At 42.1% G+C, this 19,539-nt stretch overlaps 1 protein-coding gene across 3 annotated transcripts in view; it reads right to left on the bottom strand.

Moving 5' to 3' along the window:
* Positions 1 to 18,943, bottom strand: part of GGT1 (gamma-glutamyltransferase 1) — a 90,813-nt gene extending 71,870 nt beyond the window's left edge. The window contains exon 1 of one of the 3 annotated variants that reach the window (XM_033956478.1): positions 18,865 to 18,943. Coding sequence is in view for 1 of the 3 variants with exons in the window: in XM_033956477.1 (XP_033812368.1) it covers positions 9,752 to 9,771 (20 nt within the window). In the remaining 2 variants the exon portion in view is untranslated. Of the gene's footprint in view, positions 1 to 9,751; positions 9,787 to 13,603; positions 13,644 to 18,864 lie in introns of those variants that run through there. The other 2 variants (XM_033956482.1, XM_033956477.1) reach the window with 2 other exon arrangements.
* Between the last annotated feature and the right edge of the window lie 596 nt (positions 18,944 to 19,539).

The raw sequence follows: 19,539 nt of genomic DNA, 5'->3' as shown, positions 1-19,539 counted from the left end.
AGAGTTCAGTTAAAATATGTGCTTTATAAGAAAATATAATAATGTGTTTTATAAAGTTTATAGCATAGCTGGCCTACCCAGTGAGGTGTTCCTAGTGGTGGTGGTGGCAGCGTGTCAATGTGTTGAGAGGAAGAGGTGGTCTGGGAAATTCTGCTGAGCAAACTCCGGGCCCATTTCCACCCCCCAGTTAGTCCACTCCACTCAACTGGTTCACACACTGAGTGGGTCTTTGGGTGTTGTTTTGGGATCTCTTCCAGTGGTTTATCAGTATCTCCTTCTGGTCCAAGGAAGGAAACTTTGTTATCCTTAGCATTGATCTACAGAATATGTTTGTAACAGCGCTGCTTGTGTGGCATTAGGCTATGTAGTGATCGAAAGAAAAAAAACAGACCTTTGCACATTTTTGCACTATATGGTGGGTGTATGAGGAGATTCACATTTCCTGCACAGCTAAGTCCATGTGAAGTTACCTTGTGCTGTATTTGACATCTAGCAAGGTCTCTGTTTGAAAGGAAAGATCTAAACTTAAAAATGAAGTGGCCAGAAGTTATGGTAAAAGCAGATAGTGTAGCTGGTTTTAAGAAAGATTTGGACAAATTCCTGGAGGAAAAGTCCATAATCTGTTATTAAGACATGGGGGAAGCATCTGCTTGCCCTGGATCGGTAGCATGGAATGTTGCTACTCTTTGGGTTTTGACCAGGTATTAGTGTCCTGGATTGGCTACCATGAGAATGGGCTACTGGGCATGATGGACCATTGGTCTGACCCAGTTAGGCTATTCTTATGTTATGTTCTCATCTGTAGGGGCCTTTGTTTTCACTTCTTATTTTAATGTATTTTTTTTCTGGGAACTTATCAGTGTTTTTTATAATGGGAACAAAAATGGAAGAGAATTAATGTGTGTGGGATGAGGGGGTAACTAATTTCTTCAGCTAAATAATTCAATCCACTTCAAACAGACATAGGAGAACTCATGCACCATTCACACACCCTCCAACCAAAACGTCAAAAGAAAAAAACTGTTCGACAACCTCCTAGCCATTCGAGCTGCAACACTTGACCCCCAACTCTACAACCTATTGACCTCGACCACAAACTACAAAACCTTCAAAAAAGAAATAAAAACCCTTCTATTCAAAAAACACATAAAACCGAACTAACACAATCAGAACTGTCCCAAGCATCACCTGCAACTACTCCATATGTACTTCTGATGTCATGACAATTCAGACATAATTTATGTTATGTTATGTTTGGAATATAAGAAAATTTTCACTGCCTGTTTCTATTCTGACCATTTATTCCGTTTCATGGTCATTACAAAAAATATTTTTTTACATGGGGGGGGGGTGTCAAAAAATGATGGGCCCCGGGTGAAACATACCCTAGGTACGCCACTGAAACAAGCTGATCTTTTCCTGTTATGGCAGCTGGGAAGAAAATGTGGAATGTGTACTACCTTAAAACAAGGCTGGAAAGTTTTGTGTTTGAAGAAAGCTTTACAATAGGAACAAGTTTTTTCTTTGCTTTTTTGAGATATTAGGCTGGGAGCTGACAATTGTCTGTGTTCTAAATGCTGCCAAGATACCAAGTGATTAGGCCGATTTGAAGGTTTTGTTTTGATTTTTATTCAATAAAGTATTCCAGAAAAATTGCACGTCTGCCTTTGAGCTGGTTGTTTTTCATTATTCCAATACCAAGCTACTATTAGAACCTTGCATAACCGCTCGACTGAGGTTTATGTGCTCCGGGTAAGGCCACTTGCTGAGCCCAGCTTGGCTGCGCCCGCTCACATACAACTTAATTGGTATGAGAAGTGGGATTCCATGCTACTGGATCCAGGGCAAGCAGTGGCTTCCCCCATGTCTTCCTCAATAACAGACTATGGACTTTTCCTCCAGGAAATTGTCCAAACCTTTCTTAAAACCAGCTACGCTATCCGCTCTTAGAACAAACTCTGGCAATGCGTTCCAGAGCTTAATTATTCTCCAAGTGAAAAAAATATTTCCTCCTATTGGTTTTAAAAGTATTTCCCTGTAACTTCATTGAGTGTCCCCCCTAGTCTTTGTACATTTTGATGGAGAGAAAAATCGATCCACATGTACCCATTCTACTCCACTCAGGATTTTGTAGAAGTCAATCATATCTCCCCTCAGCCATCTCTTTTCTAAGTTGAAGATCCCTAACCTATTTAGACTTTCCTCTAATGAGAGAAGTTCCATCCCCTTTATTATCTTGGTTGCTCTTCTTTGAACCTTTTCTAGTGCCACTATATCTTTCTTGAGATAAGGAGACCAGAACTGAACACAGTACTCCAGGTGAGGTCACACCATGGAGTGATACAGAGGCATTATAATAATCTTATTTACCATCCCTTTTTGAATAATTCCTAGCATCTTGTTTGCTTTTTTGGCTGCCACTGCACATTGGGCAGAAGGTTTCATCGTATTGTCTATGACACCCAGATCCAGATTAGATGGAGGTTACGCCCTGTATTGGAGCAGGAAACATTTTGCCTAATAGTATAAGATAGGCAGTGTTGCAGATGGAGGATCACATTTGATGCAACAACATCGAATTCATACTGCCCAGAAGACATGTTAGGTGGTATATACAAAGATTTTAAATAAAAGTTTAAAAGTTCAGAAAGTTAAGGACTACCTTCCCCACACCTTACTATTACTGCTTATCATTTCTATAGCACTAAACACACATGAGACTGTCCCTATTCTACAGAGCTTACAAGTTGTTCAAGACAGCCAAGCAGGACAAATAAGGGATTGGAGAATTATTTATTGTGGGAATGATTAAAACAGACAAGGTTCTGAACAGGTGAATAGCCTAGATTTGAATATGGCTAGAGATGGAGCTTGACCGTACCGCTGAAAAATCCCAGGAGGGGACCCTGCCATCCCTTCAAGATCTTAATCTTCTCTAAATTCAGTTTTAAATAAATTCTTCCCCATTGATATCCCACAATCTTGACTAATCAATGTCCCTTCTCAAGGCACTAGAGCAAGCAATGGGTCATGAAACTGACCTATGACCCATTTGACCATGTAACCAGTGCTTCGTGGCCCACCAATTACAAGACCCATCTACAATAAATTGAATAAAATCAATGACAATTAATTCTGTAACTGTTTAACAAGGAGCATGCTGTTCCCAAGCATTCTGCCACCTTGCTAACAGTGAGAATGCAATTCCCAAGGATTCCCCCTTGAAACAACTACTGTAATAGATAACTGTGAAGTAATATCTTGACATTGAGCTTGAATGGGTAGGCATCTGTTTTAAAAGGATGGATAATATTTTGAATATATAGACCAATGTGTCATGACCAACTGACCTTTCCATTTTCTTGGCCCATTTGACCCATGACCTGATGACACCTTGCCTGCTCTGCAAGGCACCTTGAAGAGGCAGAAAACTCTGTTCATCTTCCAAATGTGCACTTTCAGCTCATAGAACCCAATTAGCGATCCAAGAAATTGAAGGCTGAAGATGCACATGGGAGAACAGGAGATAGTGGATACTATGTATGGGCAGACAGGATGGGCCATTTGGCCTTTATCTGCCATTGTGTTTCTATGTTTCTGGGGACATTATGAAGAGGATAATAGTCAAACAAGAAAAATTGTTAGAGGGATGAAAAATGTTTACCAGCAGATAAAGAGCGTTTGGAAAAAAAACCCCAAAAAAACCCCAACTCCCAACAAAACACACAGACTGTTTTACATTAGTGCGTGGACAGAGTTGGATCAGGATTTCCTCTTCAAATCCCAACATGTACTTCAAAGCATGTATGTTGCCAAGTCAGTCCTTGGGTAACATGAAAATTGCTCCAGAAATATAAGAATAACAGCCCTTAGTAGCTTTTCTGGGAGGACATTCCAGACTACTTTTGTGAGCTTGAACCTCTCTATGTTAAGGGGACATGGCCTTATGATTTCAGGAAAACAGGTCAAGGCTGTGCTAGGATTGGTCTCGGCAGTCAGGAAATCAGTGATGCGCTGTCAATGTCTTTTCCAGGGGCTCTTGAGCTCTTCCTCCTGGGTGAAGCATTATCTTGGTAAGACAAACTGAAAGCCTTCAATTTATTGATTTGGATGAATTTAACATATCACTTGTTATGCGCAAAAGGTGGGTTTGTGATAATCTTTGGAAAAATTCTTTGCTCCCACTAAGAACACTCGGTCAGCGAGTTGAATCTCATCAGGGAACAGTAGTCCCTGGCACCTGCTTTTCCCTAATGCCCTTCTCCAAACAGAGCCACAGAAACACAAGGCTGAGATCGGTATTCTCAGTCTTTGTGTTCATGCCCGAAGCATTTCTCTTCTTAGCTGGGGCTGGAGGCAGCACACTGCACCTGGGCTTAGTCTGATTACATTGTTATCTGGCTGCAGCCATGTAAAACCTACATTGTCTCTTTCTAAAGTGCTAAGATGCAGAAAATCTGAAACCAAAGCAAACAGATTTCCCATTCATTTAATCCTAGAGTCTATAAACCAAACATACTTGGCATTTTCTCAATAGACATAAGAACATAAGAATTGCTGCTGCTGGGTCAGAACAGTGGTCCATCGTGTCCAGCAGTCCGCTCATGCGGCGGCCCTCTGGTCAAAGACCAGCGCCCTGAGACTAGCCCTACCTGCGCACGTTCTGGTTCAGCAGGAACTTGTCTAACTTTGTCTTGAATCCCTGGAGGGTGTTTTCCCCTATGACAGACTCCGGAAGAGTGTTCCAGTTTTCTACCACTCTCTGGGTGAAGAAGAACTTCCTTACGTTTGTACGGAATCTATCCCCTTTCAATTTTAGAGAGTGCCTTCTTGTTCTCCCTACCTTGGAGAGGGTGAACAACCTGTCCTTATCTACTAAGTAGAATCTAGTGCCACCAAGTTAGAGTCAGTCATTCTGCATTCTGTATCCTTGCGACCATGCTTGACAAGCAGGGGGGGGAAGCATTCTTCCAGCTCCCTCCTGCGACACTCATGATCTGCAACTCCTGGTATCAATCCAAGCACACGCCAAAGAAATTCCAAGTCCAACATATTTGGCCGTTCCAAAAAAGCAGATTTATAGATTAATTTTTTTACATCAGGCCCAACAGTAAAAAAGTACACAGATTAGCAGAGTTCTCTCAATTATAATCCAAACACAGAAGTGTTAAGTAAATAAGAACACATAGACAGTGTAAATCTCTATGAATCTAAAAGAGCCTCTTCTCTGATGGCCTCACCTCTCCTCAGTGAGTCGGCATAGATGTGACTACTCTCCTGGTCTTCTTCAGTAACCTTCTTCAACAATCTCCTATCTCCTCTATCAATCTTTGAGCTACTCTAATGTGAAACTCCTGTGACAACTCCAAGCCACAGAAGACACTTCCTTTAGCTGGATCCTCTTTCCATGGGATTAGGGACACAGTGCCCAGGTAATCCCATGGGCCCCAGCACACACTGTAGGAAGGGTGGTAAAGACAAAGAATCATAATACACCTTCCACATTCCTCCATATGATATCTCTCACTAAATAAACAATGTTATAAATTCTACCCCGCCCCCCTCCTCCATGAATAATTTATTATCAGAGACCGTGGAATCTCTCCCCCACCCTGTTTAACATTTACCTTACCTCTCTGGGAAACCTGCTGCAAAGTCTAAAGCTAAAGTTTTGCATTTATGCGGATGACATTACTATAGTTATCCCGTTAACCTATCTGTCACCTGAGTTTACAAATTCGTTAGTGACCATTTTAAATCAGATTGAACTCTGGATTACTGCTTTCAAACTGAAACTAAATGTGGAAAAAAACTAAATTCTTTCTAGCAACTCCCAATAATAAGATCAAAGAAACAATGATTCATGTGAATGGTTTGAAGTACAATATAGAACAATCCATAAAAATACTGGGTAAGAAGGGATCGAGAGGTGACCCCGGGAACTACAGGCCGGTGAGCCTGACTTCAGTTATAGGGAAGATGGTGGAAGCAATGATCAAGGACAGCATTTGCGAGCACATCGAAAAAAATGGCCTACTGCGGACAAGCCAGCACGGATTCTGTAAGGGAAGGTCGTGCCTGACAAACCTTCTGTACTTCTTTGAGGGAATAAGCAGTCAGATGGACAAAGGGGAACCCATAGACATCATTTACCTCAACTTTCAAAAGGCCTTTGACAAGGTGCCACATGAAAGGCTGCTTAGGAAGCTGTGGAACCACGGGGTGGGCGGGGATGTACACAGATGGATCAAGCACTGGTTGTCAGGTAGACTACAGAGGGTCGGAGTAAAGGGCCAATATTCTGACTGGAGGGGAGTCACGAGCGGTGTGCCACAGGGATCGGTGCTGGGACCGCTACTCTTCAACATATTTATCAATGACCTGGAAACGGAGGCAAAATGTGAGGTTATAAAATTTGCAGACGATACCAAACTCTGCACCAGAGTTAAGACCAGGGAGGAGTGTGAGGAACTGCAAAGGGACCTTGATAAGCTGGAGGACTGGGCAAACAAATGGCAAATGCGCTTTAACGTAGACAAATGCAAGGTCATGCACATAGGGAAAAAGAACCCGTTGTTCGAGTACAAAATGGGAGGGGGACTGCTGGGAGACACTGGACTTGAGAGAGACTTGGGTGTACTAGTGGATCCATCCATGAAACCATCCGCACAGTGTGCAGCAGCATCGAAGAAAGCCAACAGGATGCTGGGCATCATCAAGAGGGGCATAACATCCAGGACGCGGGAAGTCATCATGCCGCTGTATCGAGCGATGGTGCGCCCACATCTGGAATACTGCGTTCAATATTGGTCGCCGCACCTCAAGAAGAACATGGCAGTTCTTGAGAAAGTCCAAAGGAGGGCAACGAAACTGGTAAGAGGGCTGGAAAACTGCCCATACGCCAAGAGGCTGGATAAACTGGGGCTCTTCTCTCTGGAGAAGAGGAGGCTCAGGGGGGATATGATAGAGACCTTCAAAATACTTAGGGGCATAGAGAAGGTGGACAGGGACAGGTTCTTCAGACTAAAAGGGACGACAGGTACGAGGGGGCACTCAGAGAAACTGAAGGGGGATAGGTTCAAATCAAATGCAAGGAAGTTTTTCTTCACCCAAAGGGTTGTGGACACATGGAATGCGCTCCCGGAGGAAGTGATCCGGCAGAGTACAGTACAGGGATTCAAACAGGGATTGGACGGATTCCTGAGGGAAAAGGGGATCGTGGGGTACTGAGGGAGGTGCTGGGGTGTTGCATAAGTATAGACAGCTCACCAGGTCGTGTAGGTGAAAGACCGGAGGGTTAGGACTTTGATGGGAAGATAGGACTTCGATGAGATACCTAGGGGGCAAGGGGGCCCCTTTTGGTGATTCAGGCAGGTCATGACCTGTTGGGCCGCCGCGGGGGCGGACTGCTGGGCGGGATGGACCTGTGGTCTGACCCGGCAGAGGCACTGCTTATGTTCTTATGACTCTGGACAAACATCTCACATTGGAACAACATACTGATTTATTTTTTAAGAAATGTATTTCGGTGCTTAGGAAGCTTCACACCATTAAGAAATATTTGATGAAACTTCTTTTTGTTTATTGGTACAGTCTTCAATTTTAAGTATTCTTGACTACTGCAATATTAAAAAATTGAGGGTGATTCAGAATACTGCTGTTTACCTTATCTTTAAAAAAAAAAAAAAAAAAAAATGGAAGCATATTACTCCTTTTTATGAGAAACTTCATTGGTTACAGATAGAATCTAGAATTTTGTTTAAATTCTCTTGTATTTGTTATAAATCATTTTTTGGTATGTCACCTGGGTATCTTGTTCCTCACTTTTCTTTGAATCACTCTAACAAGAATACACGCAGAGTGCACCTGTTTACATATCCCCCTATAAAATCTTGTCGTAACAAGAAGTTATTTGAGAGAACTCTCATTTCAGGCTGCTAAATTGAATATATGGCTTGGAAAAATTTTGTTAGAGGCTTCTTCCTATTTTGATTTCAGAAAACTGTTAAAGATTCAACTCTTCGATAGGTTGGTATCTTAATGCATCTTGTTTTAACTTCAGTTCTTTTTCTTATTTTAAGCTGATGTATTTTATCTGTTTGTACTTTTATCTGCATTGTATGTTTTAACTCTACTTTTTGTGAACCACCTTGAACTTTCCTGGTATGGCGGTATACAAGAATAAATTATTATTATTAAAGCCCTTTCAATAAGGGGAAAACTTGTCGATTTCCACAGACACAAAACTGACAAAAAAAATAGTCTGTCCCATATAGCAGTTAGATGTGATACTGGGAAAATGTTCCCCCAATCTCCCCCAAGACTTAGTAGATAAGGACAGGTTGTTCACCCTCTCCAAGGTTAAGAGAACGAGAGGGCACTCTCTAAAGTTGAAAGGGAATAGATTCCGTACAAACGTAAGAAGGTTCTTCTTCACCCAGAGAGTGGTAGAAGACTGGAACGCTCTTCTGGAGTCTATCATAAAGGAAAACACCCTCCAGGGATTCAAGGCAAAGTTAGACAAGTTCCTGCTAAATAAGGGCGTACACTGGTAGGGCTAGTCTCAGTAGGGCGCTGGTCTTTGACCAGAGGGCCGCCGTGTGAGTGGACTGTTGGGCATGATGGACTGACCCAGCAGCGGCAACTCTTATGTTCTTATGAAATTCAGAATGCCTTACACTGAATCTGCAAAGCAAAGCGGTACTTCCCTTAAGCCAGCAGCATCTCTTTATTATCTTTCAAAATGGGAAATACAAGAAAACAACCCGAAACATTACTCCGACTTCCCCTCAGAAAACAAAGATGACCAGCACCCCTCCTCCTCTCCGCTCCTCCCCTGCTGCACGCGCGCCCCTTCTCTTCCCCTGTACCTTTTTAAACTTTGGCGCGAGCAGCCACCAACTAGCTGCCCACATTGGCTTCGGCGCTTTCTCTGTCGTCACTTCCAGGACCCTCACTTAGGAAGTGGTGTCGGAGGGAGCAATAAAGCTGACACAGGTAGTAAGTTGGTGGTTGCTCGCCCTGAAGTTAATAAAGGTACAGGGAGGGGCGCCGCTACCCTCGCTACGCCACTGCCTATAGGAATATAATGGGCATCCTTAGCATTAGTAAATGCTAATCTTTATCATGTGAATCCCCCCCCCCAAATGGCAGGTTTTTCCCTCTTTTGCAAGGGAAAGGAAGCTTGCAAGTTTTAATTACCAATAGTGAGAAAAAACATGTACACAGGGCAGGATTAATTCTTCGAGGAGCCCTAGGGCCTCCTGGATCCACCCCTCCATGGCCCTGTCCCCTCAATAGCCATGCCCCCTCCCTGCCTCTGCTCCCTCATGGCCCTGTCTCCCCTTGGCCTCTCTCCTGCAAGAGCCCCCTCCCCTTCAAAAGTCCAAGTAGCACCTTCTCCTTCCTGCTTCATTATTCAGTGCAGCTAAATGCAGTCTATAAAAGGCCACTGGCAGCAGTTCCTACACTCTGCTCATGGCTGACCCAGAAACCTTCCCTCTGATGCAAAGTCCCAGCATCAGAGGAAAGGCTTTCAGGTCAACCACAGGCAGCATGTAGGAACTGCTGCCTGCAGCCTTTTGAAGACTGCGAGTTCAGCAACATTGAATAATAAAGAAGGCAGGAAAAGGCAGTACTTGGACATCTGGAGCCAGGCTCCAGAGACAGGTACACTGATGTCATCGGAGCAGGCAGAGTTCCAGACCCCCCTGAACTCTTTGGCTCCAATATATGTGCTTACTAGACCTACCCTTTAATCCTGCCCCGCATGTACACAAGTCCACGTGGAACCGAGAATAAAAGCTCATATTGGAGTATTGTGTTCAGTTTTGGAGACCGTATCTGGCGAAGGATATAAGAAGACTTGAAGCAGTCCAGAAGAGGGCGACGAAAATGATAGGAGGCTTGCACCAGGAGACGTATGAGGAGAGACTTGAAGCCCTGTATGTGTTTATCCTAGAGGAAAGGAGAGACATGATTCAGACGTTCAAATACTTGAAGGGTATTAACGTAGAACATAATCTTTTCCAGAGAAAGGAAAATGGTAAAACCAGAGGACATAATTTGAGGTTGAGGGGTGATAGATTCAAGGGCAATGTTAGGAAATTCTACTTTACGGAGAGGATGGTGGATGCCTGGAATGCGCTCCTGAGAGAGGTGGTGGAGATGAAAACGGTGACTGAGTTCAAAGAAGTGTGGAATGAACACAGTGGATCTAGAATCAGAAAATAATATTAAATATTGAACTAAGGCCAGTACTGGGCAGACTTGCATTGTCTGTGTCTGTGTATGGCTGTTTGGTGGGGGATGGGCTGGGGAGGGCTTCAGTGGCTGGGAGGGTGTAGATGGGCTGGAGTAGGTTTTAACAGAGATTTCGGCTGTTGGAACCCAAGCACAGTACCAGGTAGAGCTTTGGATTCTTGCCCAGAAATAGCTAAGAAAAAAAATTTAAAAATTTAAATTGAATCAGGTTGAGCAGATTGGATGGACCATTCGGGTCTTTATCTGCCATCATCTATGTTACTATGTTTATCTGTGCTTAAATATGAGCCTTAAAGTGCACATGATTTTCAAAAGTCTCATATTTAAAAGCACTGAAGAACAGAGTTGACATGTGTATATGCGCACAAGAGCCCTGATTACCACAAAAAAACCTTTGTGCACATGTGCCAGGTACATAGATCTTTCTGCTTTCGGTTTCACAGCACGATTTCACCGCCCATAAAAATTCTCTTCACATCCATAAATGTTTTTTAATAGAACTAGCTTTGAACTTTGGTTTACTATTTTTCTGCACTGATGTGTTATAAGGCTCTGCGCTGAACATATGAGTATTGGCCCCTTGGTAATGGTGTCTACAATGTCTTTCTGCATCTGCCCCTTGCAGAGCTGAGGCAGACCTACAGAAAGCATACTGCAGTAGTCTGAACCAGGTAATAGGAGAGAGTGCAACATTAGCAGGTAAGAATGGATACATGCCCATCTCATCCTTATTTATACAAGAGAGTATGTTCAGTTTGAGGCCACATTATCAAAAGGATGTGAAGAGAATGAAGTCGATTCAGCGAATGACCACTAGGATGGTCTCAGGACTAAAAAATCTCCCATATGAAGAACGTTTGAGCAGGCTGTGCTTATATTCTCTCGAAGAGCGCAGGGAAAGGGGGGACATGATAGAAACATTCAAATACGTCACGGGCCGTATTGATGTGGAGGAAGAAATATTTTGTCTTACGGGTCCCACGGCGACAAGAGGGCATCCGCTAAAACTCAGGGGGGGGGGGGGGAGATTTCATGGGACACCAGGAAGTATTTCTTCACCGAAAGGGTAATTGATCGATGGAATGGTCTTCCACGTCAGGTAGTCGAGGCCAGAACCACGCTCGACTTCAAGGGACGATGGGACAGACAGGTGGGGTCGCTCCACAGGAATGCTTAAAAGATGGAGGGAGGGAGGAGGGAGGGTTCTTGAGTGGGCAGACTGTTGGGCCGTTGGCCCTTTTCTGCCGTCATACTCTATGTTTCTATGACCCCATGTTACCTGACTAGCTGATACAAACACTGAGGCCCCCTCCCCATTTCTTTACATACCTCTGTATTCTCTCTCACTGCTTCTGTTAACATAACATCTGTTCTCCTTCTCATATCTAGTTTCTTTTGTTTTGCAGTTACACTTTCCTGGTTTTTAGCCAGGAAAGGCAGTTTAGACATTTTAAAATTAAATTGGCAAAGACACACACGCATGCTGTCTCATCTCTCTTTAACTTTCCCTTTGCCATACAGCTCTCCGTCTCGCCCAGATACAAAACCGGCATCTGTTACTAACATACAAATACAGCCTCGGTTTCAAACACTTGCATAGGGCCTCCCCCCATCTAAAGAACCACCTCCAGCTCACATATATATTGAAACTGGTGCCCAGTTTAAAGGAACATCTCAGGTCTCTGTGGATTCCACCTTTTAAAAATAGTCTTCACAGTTCTGAAACTTTTTTTTTTTTTTCAATCACAGGTCTAACATTCTCACATCCACAGACAGGAACTAAGGAGCAGATCCTCCCATGAACATCCCCTTTTAATCAGGGTCCTCTTCAGCCCAGATGTTTAACTTTGAAATTTAACAGCTGAGGTTGGACAGGTAGTGATTGTCCAGGCAAAAACAACTTGGGGGAAGGAATAAAACGCGGACCTGACGGACCTCGCGGATCTAAACCCGCACATCCTTAAAAATCTGAGGTCCGTGTCCGTGCCACTCCTAGTTTCTGTCTCTTACAGACCTCTATGAGATTTTAGCGCTGACGGATCCGTCTCAGCATAGGGAGGGAAAAAGTGTAGTTACTTACCTGTAACGTAGGTTCTCCGTGGACAGGAATTAGGATCCGTCAGCGCTAAAATCTCATCGAGGTCTGTCAGAGCCAAATTCTATGTCGGGCTTAAAGGATAAAACAAAACACAAACACTCCAAAAACCTGCCAGAAAAACTTAAGAAACAAACCCACCAAGAGGCAGAATAGATCACAGGGTTCTAAGAGTGGCGACTAAATGACCAAAAAACTGTGAACACAAGCTAAATAACGTGGATAATATAAATATAATTTAATTTAATTTAATTTAAATGGAGTACCCTCAGTGTGATTGGGCAGCGAGGGGAGGTATACTCCAGCGCTTCACATAACAGGACAGGGACCAATCACACTGAGTGTACTCCATATAAATTAAATTAAATTATATTTATATTATCCATGTTATTTAGCGTTGTGTTCACAGTTTTTTGGTCATTTAGTCGCCACTCTTAGAACCCTGTGATCTATTCTGTCTCTTGGTGGGCTTAAAAGATAAGCAGAGCGCCGGGTTTTCTGGATCTCCTGAAACAGACCTCCAATTTGCAATCCAGGAAGCCCGATTCACCATAGTGCACCCTTACTTTAAACCAGGGATCTCAAAGTCCCTCCTTGAGGGCCGCAATCCAGTCGGGTTTTCAGGATTTCCCCAATGAATATGCATGAGATCTATGTGCATGCACTGCTTTCAATGCATATTCATTGGGGAAATCCTGAAAACCCGACTGGATTGCAGCCCTCAAGGAGGGACTTCGAGACCTGTGCTTTAAGCCAGTGGTTCCCAACCCTGTCCTGGAGGAACACCAGGCCAATTGGGTTTTCAGGCTAGCCCTAATGAATATGCATGAAGCAAATTTGCATGCCTATCACTTCCATCATATGCAAATCTCTCTCATGCATATTCATTAGGGCTAGCCTGAAAACCCGATTGGCCTGGTATTCCTCCAGGACAGGGTTGGGAATCACTGCTTTAAACTATAATAAGATCCGGCAAACTTAAACCTACCTATACATAAGAAGGCTTCTGTTCTGCCGCTCCAGCACTAGTCTCTGGCTCTGACAGACCTGGATGAAATTTTAGCGCTGACGGATCCTAATACTTTTCCCTCCCTATGCTGAGACGGATCCGTCAGCGTTAAAACGTCATCGAGGTCTGTAAGAGACAGAAACTACGAACGGCACGGACACGGACCTCAGATTTTTAAGGACGTGCGGGTTTAGATCCGTGAGGTCCGGGATGATTTATGAAAGAAATACATTTACCTTTGGAATTTGCACTCGTTTTCAGAAAGAATGCGTGTCTTTTCACTTTCAAACCTGCTATAAAGACCCCCCACTGACTTCTGCACCTGCTTTTTGTGAGAATAGATAGAAAGTAACATGTGAACCTGACACAGCCCCTCCCCCAAGAAGCACACGTGTTCTAGCCCCATTCAGGAAGGGTAATTGAGGCCCATAAATCAGTAATTCTCTGCAAATAGGGCACTAAAAAAAAGTTTCTCCCCTTGTAGAAAGGGCTCTCAAAAACAAAGCTTCTTGCTCTTGAGGAGTCACTGGATGAGACTGCTTGATTTTGGGCTCACTCTTTGATTTCCTATACTTTCCTGACTGCTCCCTTTCTGCATAACTTTTGGTTGGTTTGCTGGGTTTACCCTGCAGTCACAAAGTAAAATGTCACACTACTTCCTGGAGTGCAGATCCGCTTTTAAAATATACAACACCGCTCCTGGCATGAAAATGAAAGGTGCTGAACATACAAAGAGAAAAGAGACAAATACATCTTTGTGTGTCCCAAAAGCCCAGCGTAGATTCTGCTGCTAATACACCTCTGTATTATCCCCAGATTATTTGAGGGGATGGCTCAGTTTTGGACTCGGTTATCCGGTGACCTGACAGACTGTTTTTAATTCTTCATCAGCTGGTCAGTAAGGACTTTTTCCAAGCACGTGTCTAGGTTAAGTGGCGAACAAGGATACAACCCTGCTGAACTATTTAGAAAATTTAAATCAAAACCCTCCATAATGTTGTCATACTGGATCAGATCAAAGGTCTATCAAGTCCCCGTTTCCTGTTTCCAAAAGTGGCCAAACTTGATCACAAGTTACTGGCAGGATCTCAAAAAGTGAAAAAAATTTGCAGGCTACTTACCCCCAAGAATAAGCAGTAGCTTAACAGTGGTTTTTGGACTTTTCCTCCAGGAATTTATCCAAATCTTTTTGGTTTTAACCCAGTTATGCTAACTGTTTTTTAACACATCTGGAAATAAATTCCAGAGCTTAACTATGCACTAATTAAGAACCTATTTTCTCCTATTTGTTTTCATTGTATTACTATAGAACTTCATGGAGTGTCCCCTTGTCCTTGTACTCTTTGAAAAAGTAAGCAGTCAATTAATGCCCACCTGTTCCACTTCACTCAATATTTTATAGGTCTCTATCATATTTCCTCTTAGCTGTCACTTCTTCCAGCTAAAAAGCCTTAGGGGTCCTTTTATCAAGCCGCGCTAGCAGGGTTAGCACGTCGGACATTTCATCACGCGCTAACCCACGCGGCCGGCTAGAAAACTAATGCCTGCTCAATGTATTGTCAATGATGGCACCTAGATCTTCTGAGGTTTTTAATTTTCACAAGGGCGCTAAAATGAAGAAAATGGTTAAAAAGAAGCCAAAAGGGTGTGTTGCAAAATGTAAACCAGGTGTGGATATTGTTTAAAAATACCATCATGGAAGCCCAGTCCAGATGTATTCCACGTATTAAAAAAAGGTGGAAAGAAGAGAAAATGAGAGCCGGTGTGGTTAAAAGGTGAAGTGAAAGAGGCTATTACAGCCAAGAAAACATCCTTTTAAAGAATGGAAAAAGGATCCCAATTAAGAAAATAAGAAGAGACATAAGCACTGGCAAGTTAGATGCAAAACATTGATAAAGAAAGCTAAACAAGAATATGAAGAACAACTTGACAAAGATGCAAAAACTCATAGTAACAATTTTTTTAGGTACATCAAAAGCAGAAAACCTGTGAGGGAATTCGTGGGACCGTTGAATGATCAAGGAATAAAAGGTGCGCTCAGGGAAGATAAAGCCATAGTGGAGAGAATGAGTTAATTCTTTGCTTCGGTCTTTACAGAAGATGTAAGAAATCTTCCATTCACCTATATGCGGATGCTTCCAGCACACTTAAGTGATGCCTAAGTCACGTCCACCTAACTCAAGCCTATCTAGCCCCCAACTCATGCTCAAAAGTAGATCTGCTTTTGCAAGCAGTCCTCTTTAGTCCAAAAAATAGAGGATTTAGTACGATAGAGATATATATTTATTTTTTTATTTTTTTCATGTGCTTCGATTGAGGAACATAGAGGCCAAAAGAGGAACTGGACAAGTGCTGAAGGTACATTTTTGATATTTATCCTACAGAAATGACTGCTTGTAAATCAAGAGAATATAAGCTTGGCTTTGGAACTGACATGCAGTTTACTTGTTTGAGTGTGTGTGGTGCAATGGTTAGAGCTACAGCCATAACACCCTGATGTTCTTGGTTCAAATCCCCCACTGCTCCTTGTGATCCTAGGAAATATGATATAGGAGCCAAATTTAAATACCATTTAGTGAAAATATGGGTGTTTGAGGTTCATTACTCTTAGAATGTGATGCATTTTGTATCTTGACTCAGAGTTGGGTTGCAGCATTTTACTGCATACAATTTTAATGTAAAATAACCCCAGCATAAAATCTCCATTCTAATGATGTCATAACGCTAACACACGATAACGTTATAAACGTTACTAGGATGTCTATACAACACCTAAAAAGTGATTTTGCAAAGGATGTCTAACAATATAGATGTGTTTAGATTTGCTCAGCACCACTGAGCGCGATTCTCTATAGTGCAACTGTGCACTATAGAATCGTGCTCAGCATTCTGCTCCTGGACGTCTAAATGCCGCCTAACCTTTAGACATCCTTTACAGAATCTGTCCCGTAGAGTCTGACATTTTAAGGTTTCCTGTTCATTTTTTTTTTTTTGCCTTCACGTTTCTATTACTGAACGGAGGTCCCTTGGTCACATGCTCGGAACACAGACACTCAACAAATGTGTAACAAGATGTGGTATTCTGTGAACAGGTAGTGTTTGCATACAGATCTTGTTGTAGTCCTGTGATTGTGGTGTAGCAATGGGGGCAGCCTTTGCCCCCTCCATTGCGAACCTATACATGCTAAATTTTGAGAAGGAATGGATTATACAATCACCATTTGCAGAAAAAATTTTGGGTTGGCATCGTTACATAGATAATATTTTTATGTTATGGGGCGGTACATGTTTGGAACTTAAGCTCTTTTATACTTGGTTAGGCACGTGTGATCCTTGCATTCAATTTACCATGAAGTCATCAAGTGAAAATATTCAGTTTTTGGATGTGGATATTTTTCAAGATCTTGAAAACAATAGTTTTTCAACCAAAGTGTTTTCTAAGCCTACTGATCGAAATACTTTTTTAAAGTTCGACAGCAGCCATTCCAGAAAATTAAAAGAAAGTCTGCCCTTTTCGCAAATGATCAGGATTAGGAGAAATTGGTCATCTCTAAGAGAATGCAACATTCAATCTAAAGTTTTGCAAACCAAACTTGAATCCAGAGGTTACCCAAAGAATATTCTTAAAAGAGCTCGAAATCGTGCAAAGTACTTAAATAGAGACCACTTATTACATCAATTTAAAGGAGTTCCATCGGATATGCCAGAAGAAGATTATGAAACGTTTGTCATGAGATATTGTTCCAAAAGTAAAACAGCTGTGGATATTATAAAGAGAAATTGGGAGATAGTCAACCTGCATCCATTTTTTGAGAATAAAAAATTAAGAATTGCTTTCTCGAGGAATCAAAATTTGAAAGAAATATTAAGTCCATCTTTTACTCCACAGAGACTTAGTAAACCTCTAGCAGGAAATAGTGTATTGAGTCACTATAAATGTGGCTGTTGTAATATCTGCAGCATTACTAAAGAATGAAAAAAATTTACCAACCCACAAGACCAAAAGACATATTTCCTCAGACATTTCACTAACTGTAAAACCACCTATATTGTTTATCTGATCGTGTGCCCTTGTGAAAAATATTATGTAGGTATGACATCTAGAGATTTAAGAACTAGAATGCGAGAGCATAAATCCAATTTGAAGTTAGAACGATGCTCTGAAGTTATAGTCGAGCACTGTAAGCTTTCAAACCATTTATTCCAAGATTTGAAGTGTTTTGTCATTGATATTGAACCCAAGTCCATTAGAGGTGGAGATCGGATTTGTTGATTAAAGCAGAGGGAATCTAGATGGATATATAGACTGAATAGCACATATCCCAATGGACTAAACACCAAGGTCGAGTGGTCTATGTTCATTTAGCTGTTGTAGTCCAGAGAGTTTATGGATTTTCCTAATAAATATCCAACTGTGTTTATATTTTCTTATGAATCACTATTATCACTTGCCTGCATGATACGCATGCGCTAACTTTAAAATAGTTTTGAGGGTTTATTCGTGTTCCCTTTGACGTCATCAATTAATTTAAATATCCATTGCGCATGTGTTGGCGTCTTTAGCAGTTATAAGCGCCATTTTGTAAATGAATTAAATGTGAATAGCAAAGGTCTATCCCGCAGAAGCAGTAAGTAATTTTTGTGGTGAGCACTAAGCACTTTAACCTTTTGTGTGCAATATCTTTTCAGCTTTGGCCTTTTGCACTTTTTGGATTGGAGCACCTGAGCACTTTAACCTGTCTTCAGTTGCAGATAAGTTATGTTTTCTTTTCTGCATATTAATTATATTTATTGAAACACATACTTTACAAATTTTATTCAAAAATATAAACAAAAATTAAAAAACAAAAAATTATGGGGGGTTTTTGATCGATGAAAGAAACCTATAACCACATGATTAAAGGGAGAAAACTTACATGTTCCCTTAGTGGTTTATCTGAGATCATTTCCTCCATTTAGGTTTACTTATCTATTATTATCAAGCTGTTGCTGTATCTGGTTCCCACAGTTATCCACAGGGTCGGGAATAGGATCCCCTACTCCAAACAGGTTTTAAGCTCCCTGATTCTTTCATAAAACTAGTTACAGAAGGACAGGAACTAAAACAAATCAAACATGTAACCAAAGAACTTACAGCCAATTAATGTTTTATGGTATGGTACCAGTAATATTTATATTTCTGATTTTATGATGTACTGTTTACTGCTTAGAAATATACTTAAGTGTAGGCAGTATACAAAAAAGCTTTCAATAAACAAGTTTTGACAACTGGTACAAGTGTGAGATTTTGTGATCAGAGCCGTTTTCATCATTTGCAAACAGGAAGGATTCCGTCTGCTGGGAGCATAACAGACAGGTGCAAGTTCCAATTAAAAAGGTTTGAGTGCAAGTGGATAAACCCTATCCATTTCTAGTACCCTACAGCCAGCTTCTGTCACAATTCAGAAAAGAAGGCTGTTTAAATGGAGAAACATTTCCTTTCCTGGATCTGTCCTACCTGCTTCGGGTGCTGGAATGCTGGCAGGAGGTGAGAAGATGTGCAGATAGGTCACTGCCCTTCTGCTGAGCCTTTTCACTCCCTCTGCCCCAAGCTGGTTAAACTTTCTCCAGGGGAGTGGCCCATGAAAGAGGAGGTGAGAAAGGGCTAAGCTCCAGGAGGGCTAGTGTACCAGGGAGTGCCGAAAAGTTCTCAGCCCAACTGACCAACTTCCTAAATTCTGAGCGTTATTTCGCTACTGTAATTGAAAAGAGTGTTATCTTATTTGGGTAAGTGCCAGTTTGCAGAAAGGAAAGTCTATGGGTTTTCTTGACATTGTTTCAGATCATTGATTGAGCCATATAACCATGTCAGTATCTTCTTGGTTGGGCCGAGAACTTTTCAGCATCCCCTGATAATGGCTCTCAGCTTTCCAGGCACTACAGGTGTTCTCAGAAAAAAAAACATCTTGCTAACGCTAACGGGGTGCTAACGCTAACGGGGTGCAAGGGGATATCTACCGATATCCCTTGGTCACTGGTTGGCAGGCAGGAAACAGAGGGTTGGAGTAAAGGGCCAATACTCAGACTGGCAATGGGTCACGAGCGGAGTTCCACAGGGGTCGGTGCTGGGACCTCTCCTGTTCAATATATTTATTGACGACCTGGAGATGGGGACGAAATGTGAGGTTATCAA

The sequence above is a fragment of the Geotrypetes seraphini genome, chromosome 8, assembly GCF_902459505.1.
Source record: "Geotrypetes seraphini chromosome 8, aGeoSer1.1, whole genome shotgun sequence".
NCBI lineage: Eukaryota > Metazoa > Chordata > Amphibia > Gymnophiona > Dermophiidae > Geotrypetes > Geotrypetes seraphini.
The sequence above is the reverse complement of the archived record's forward strand: the minus strand, read 5'-3'. Positions and strand labels throughout refer to the sequence as shown.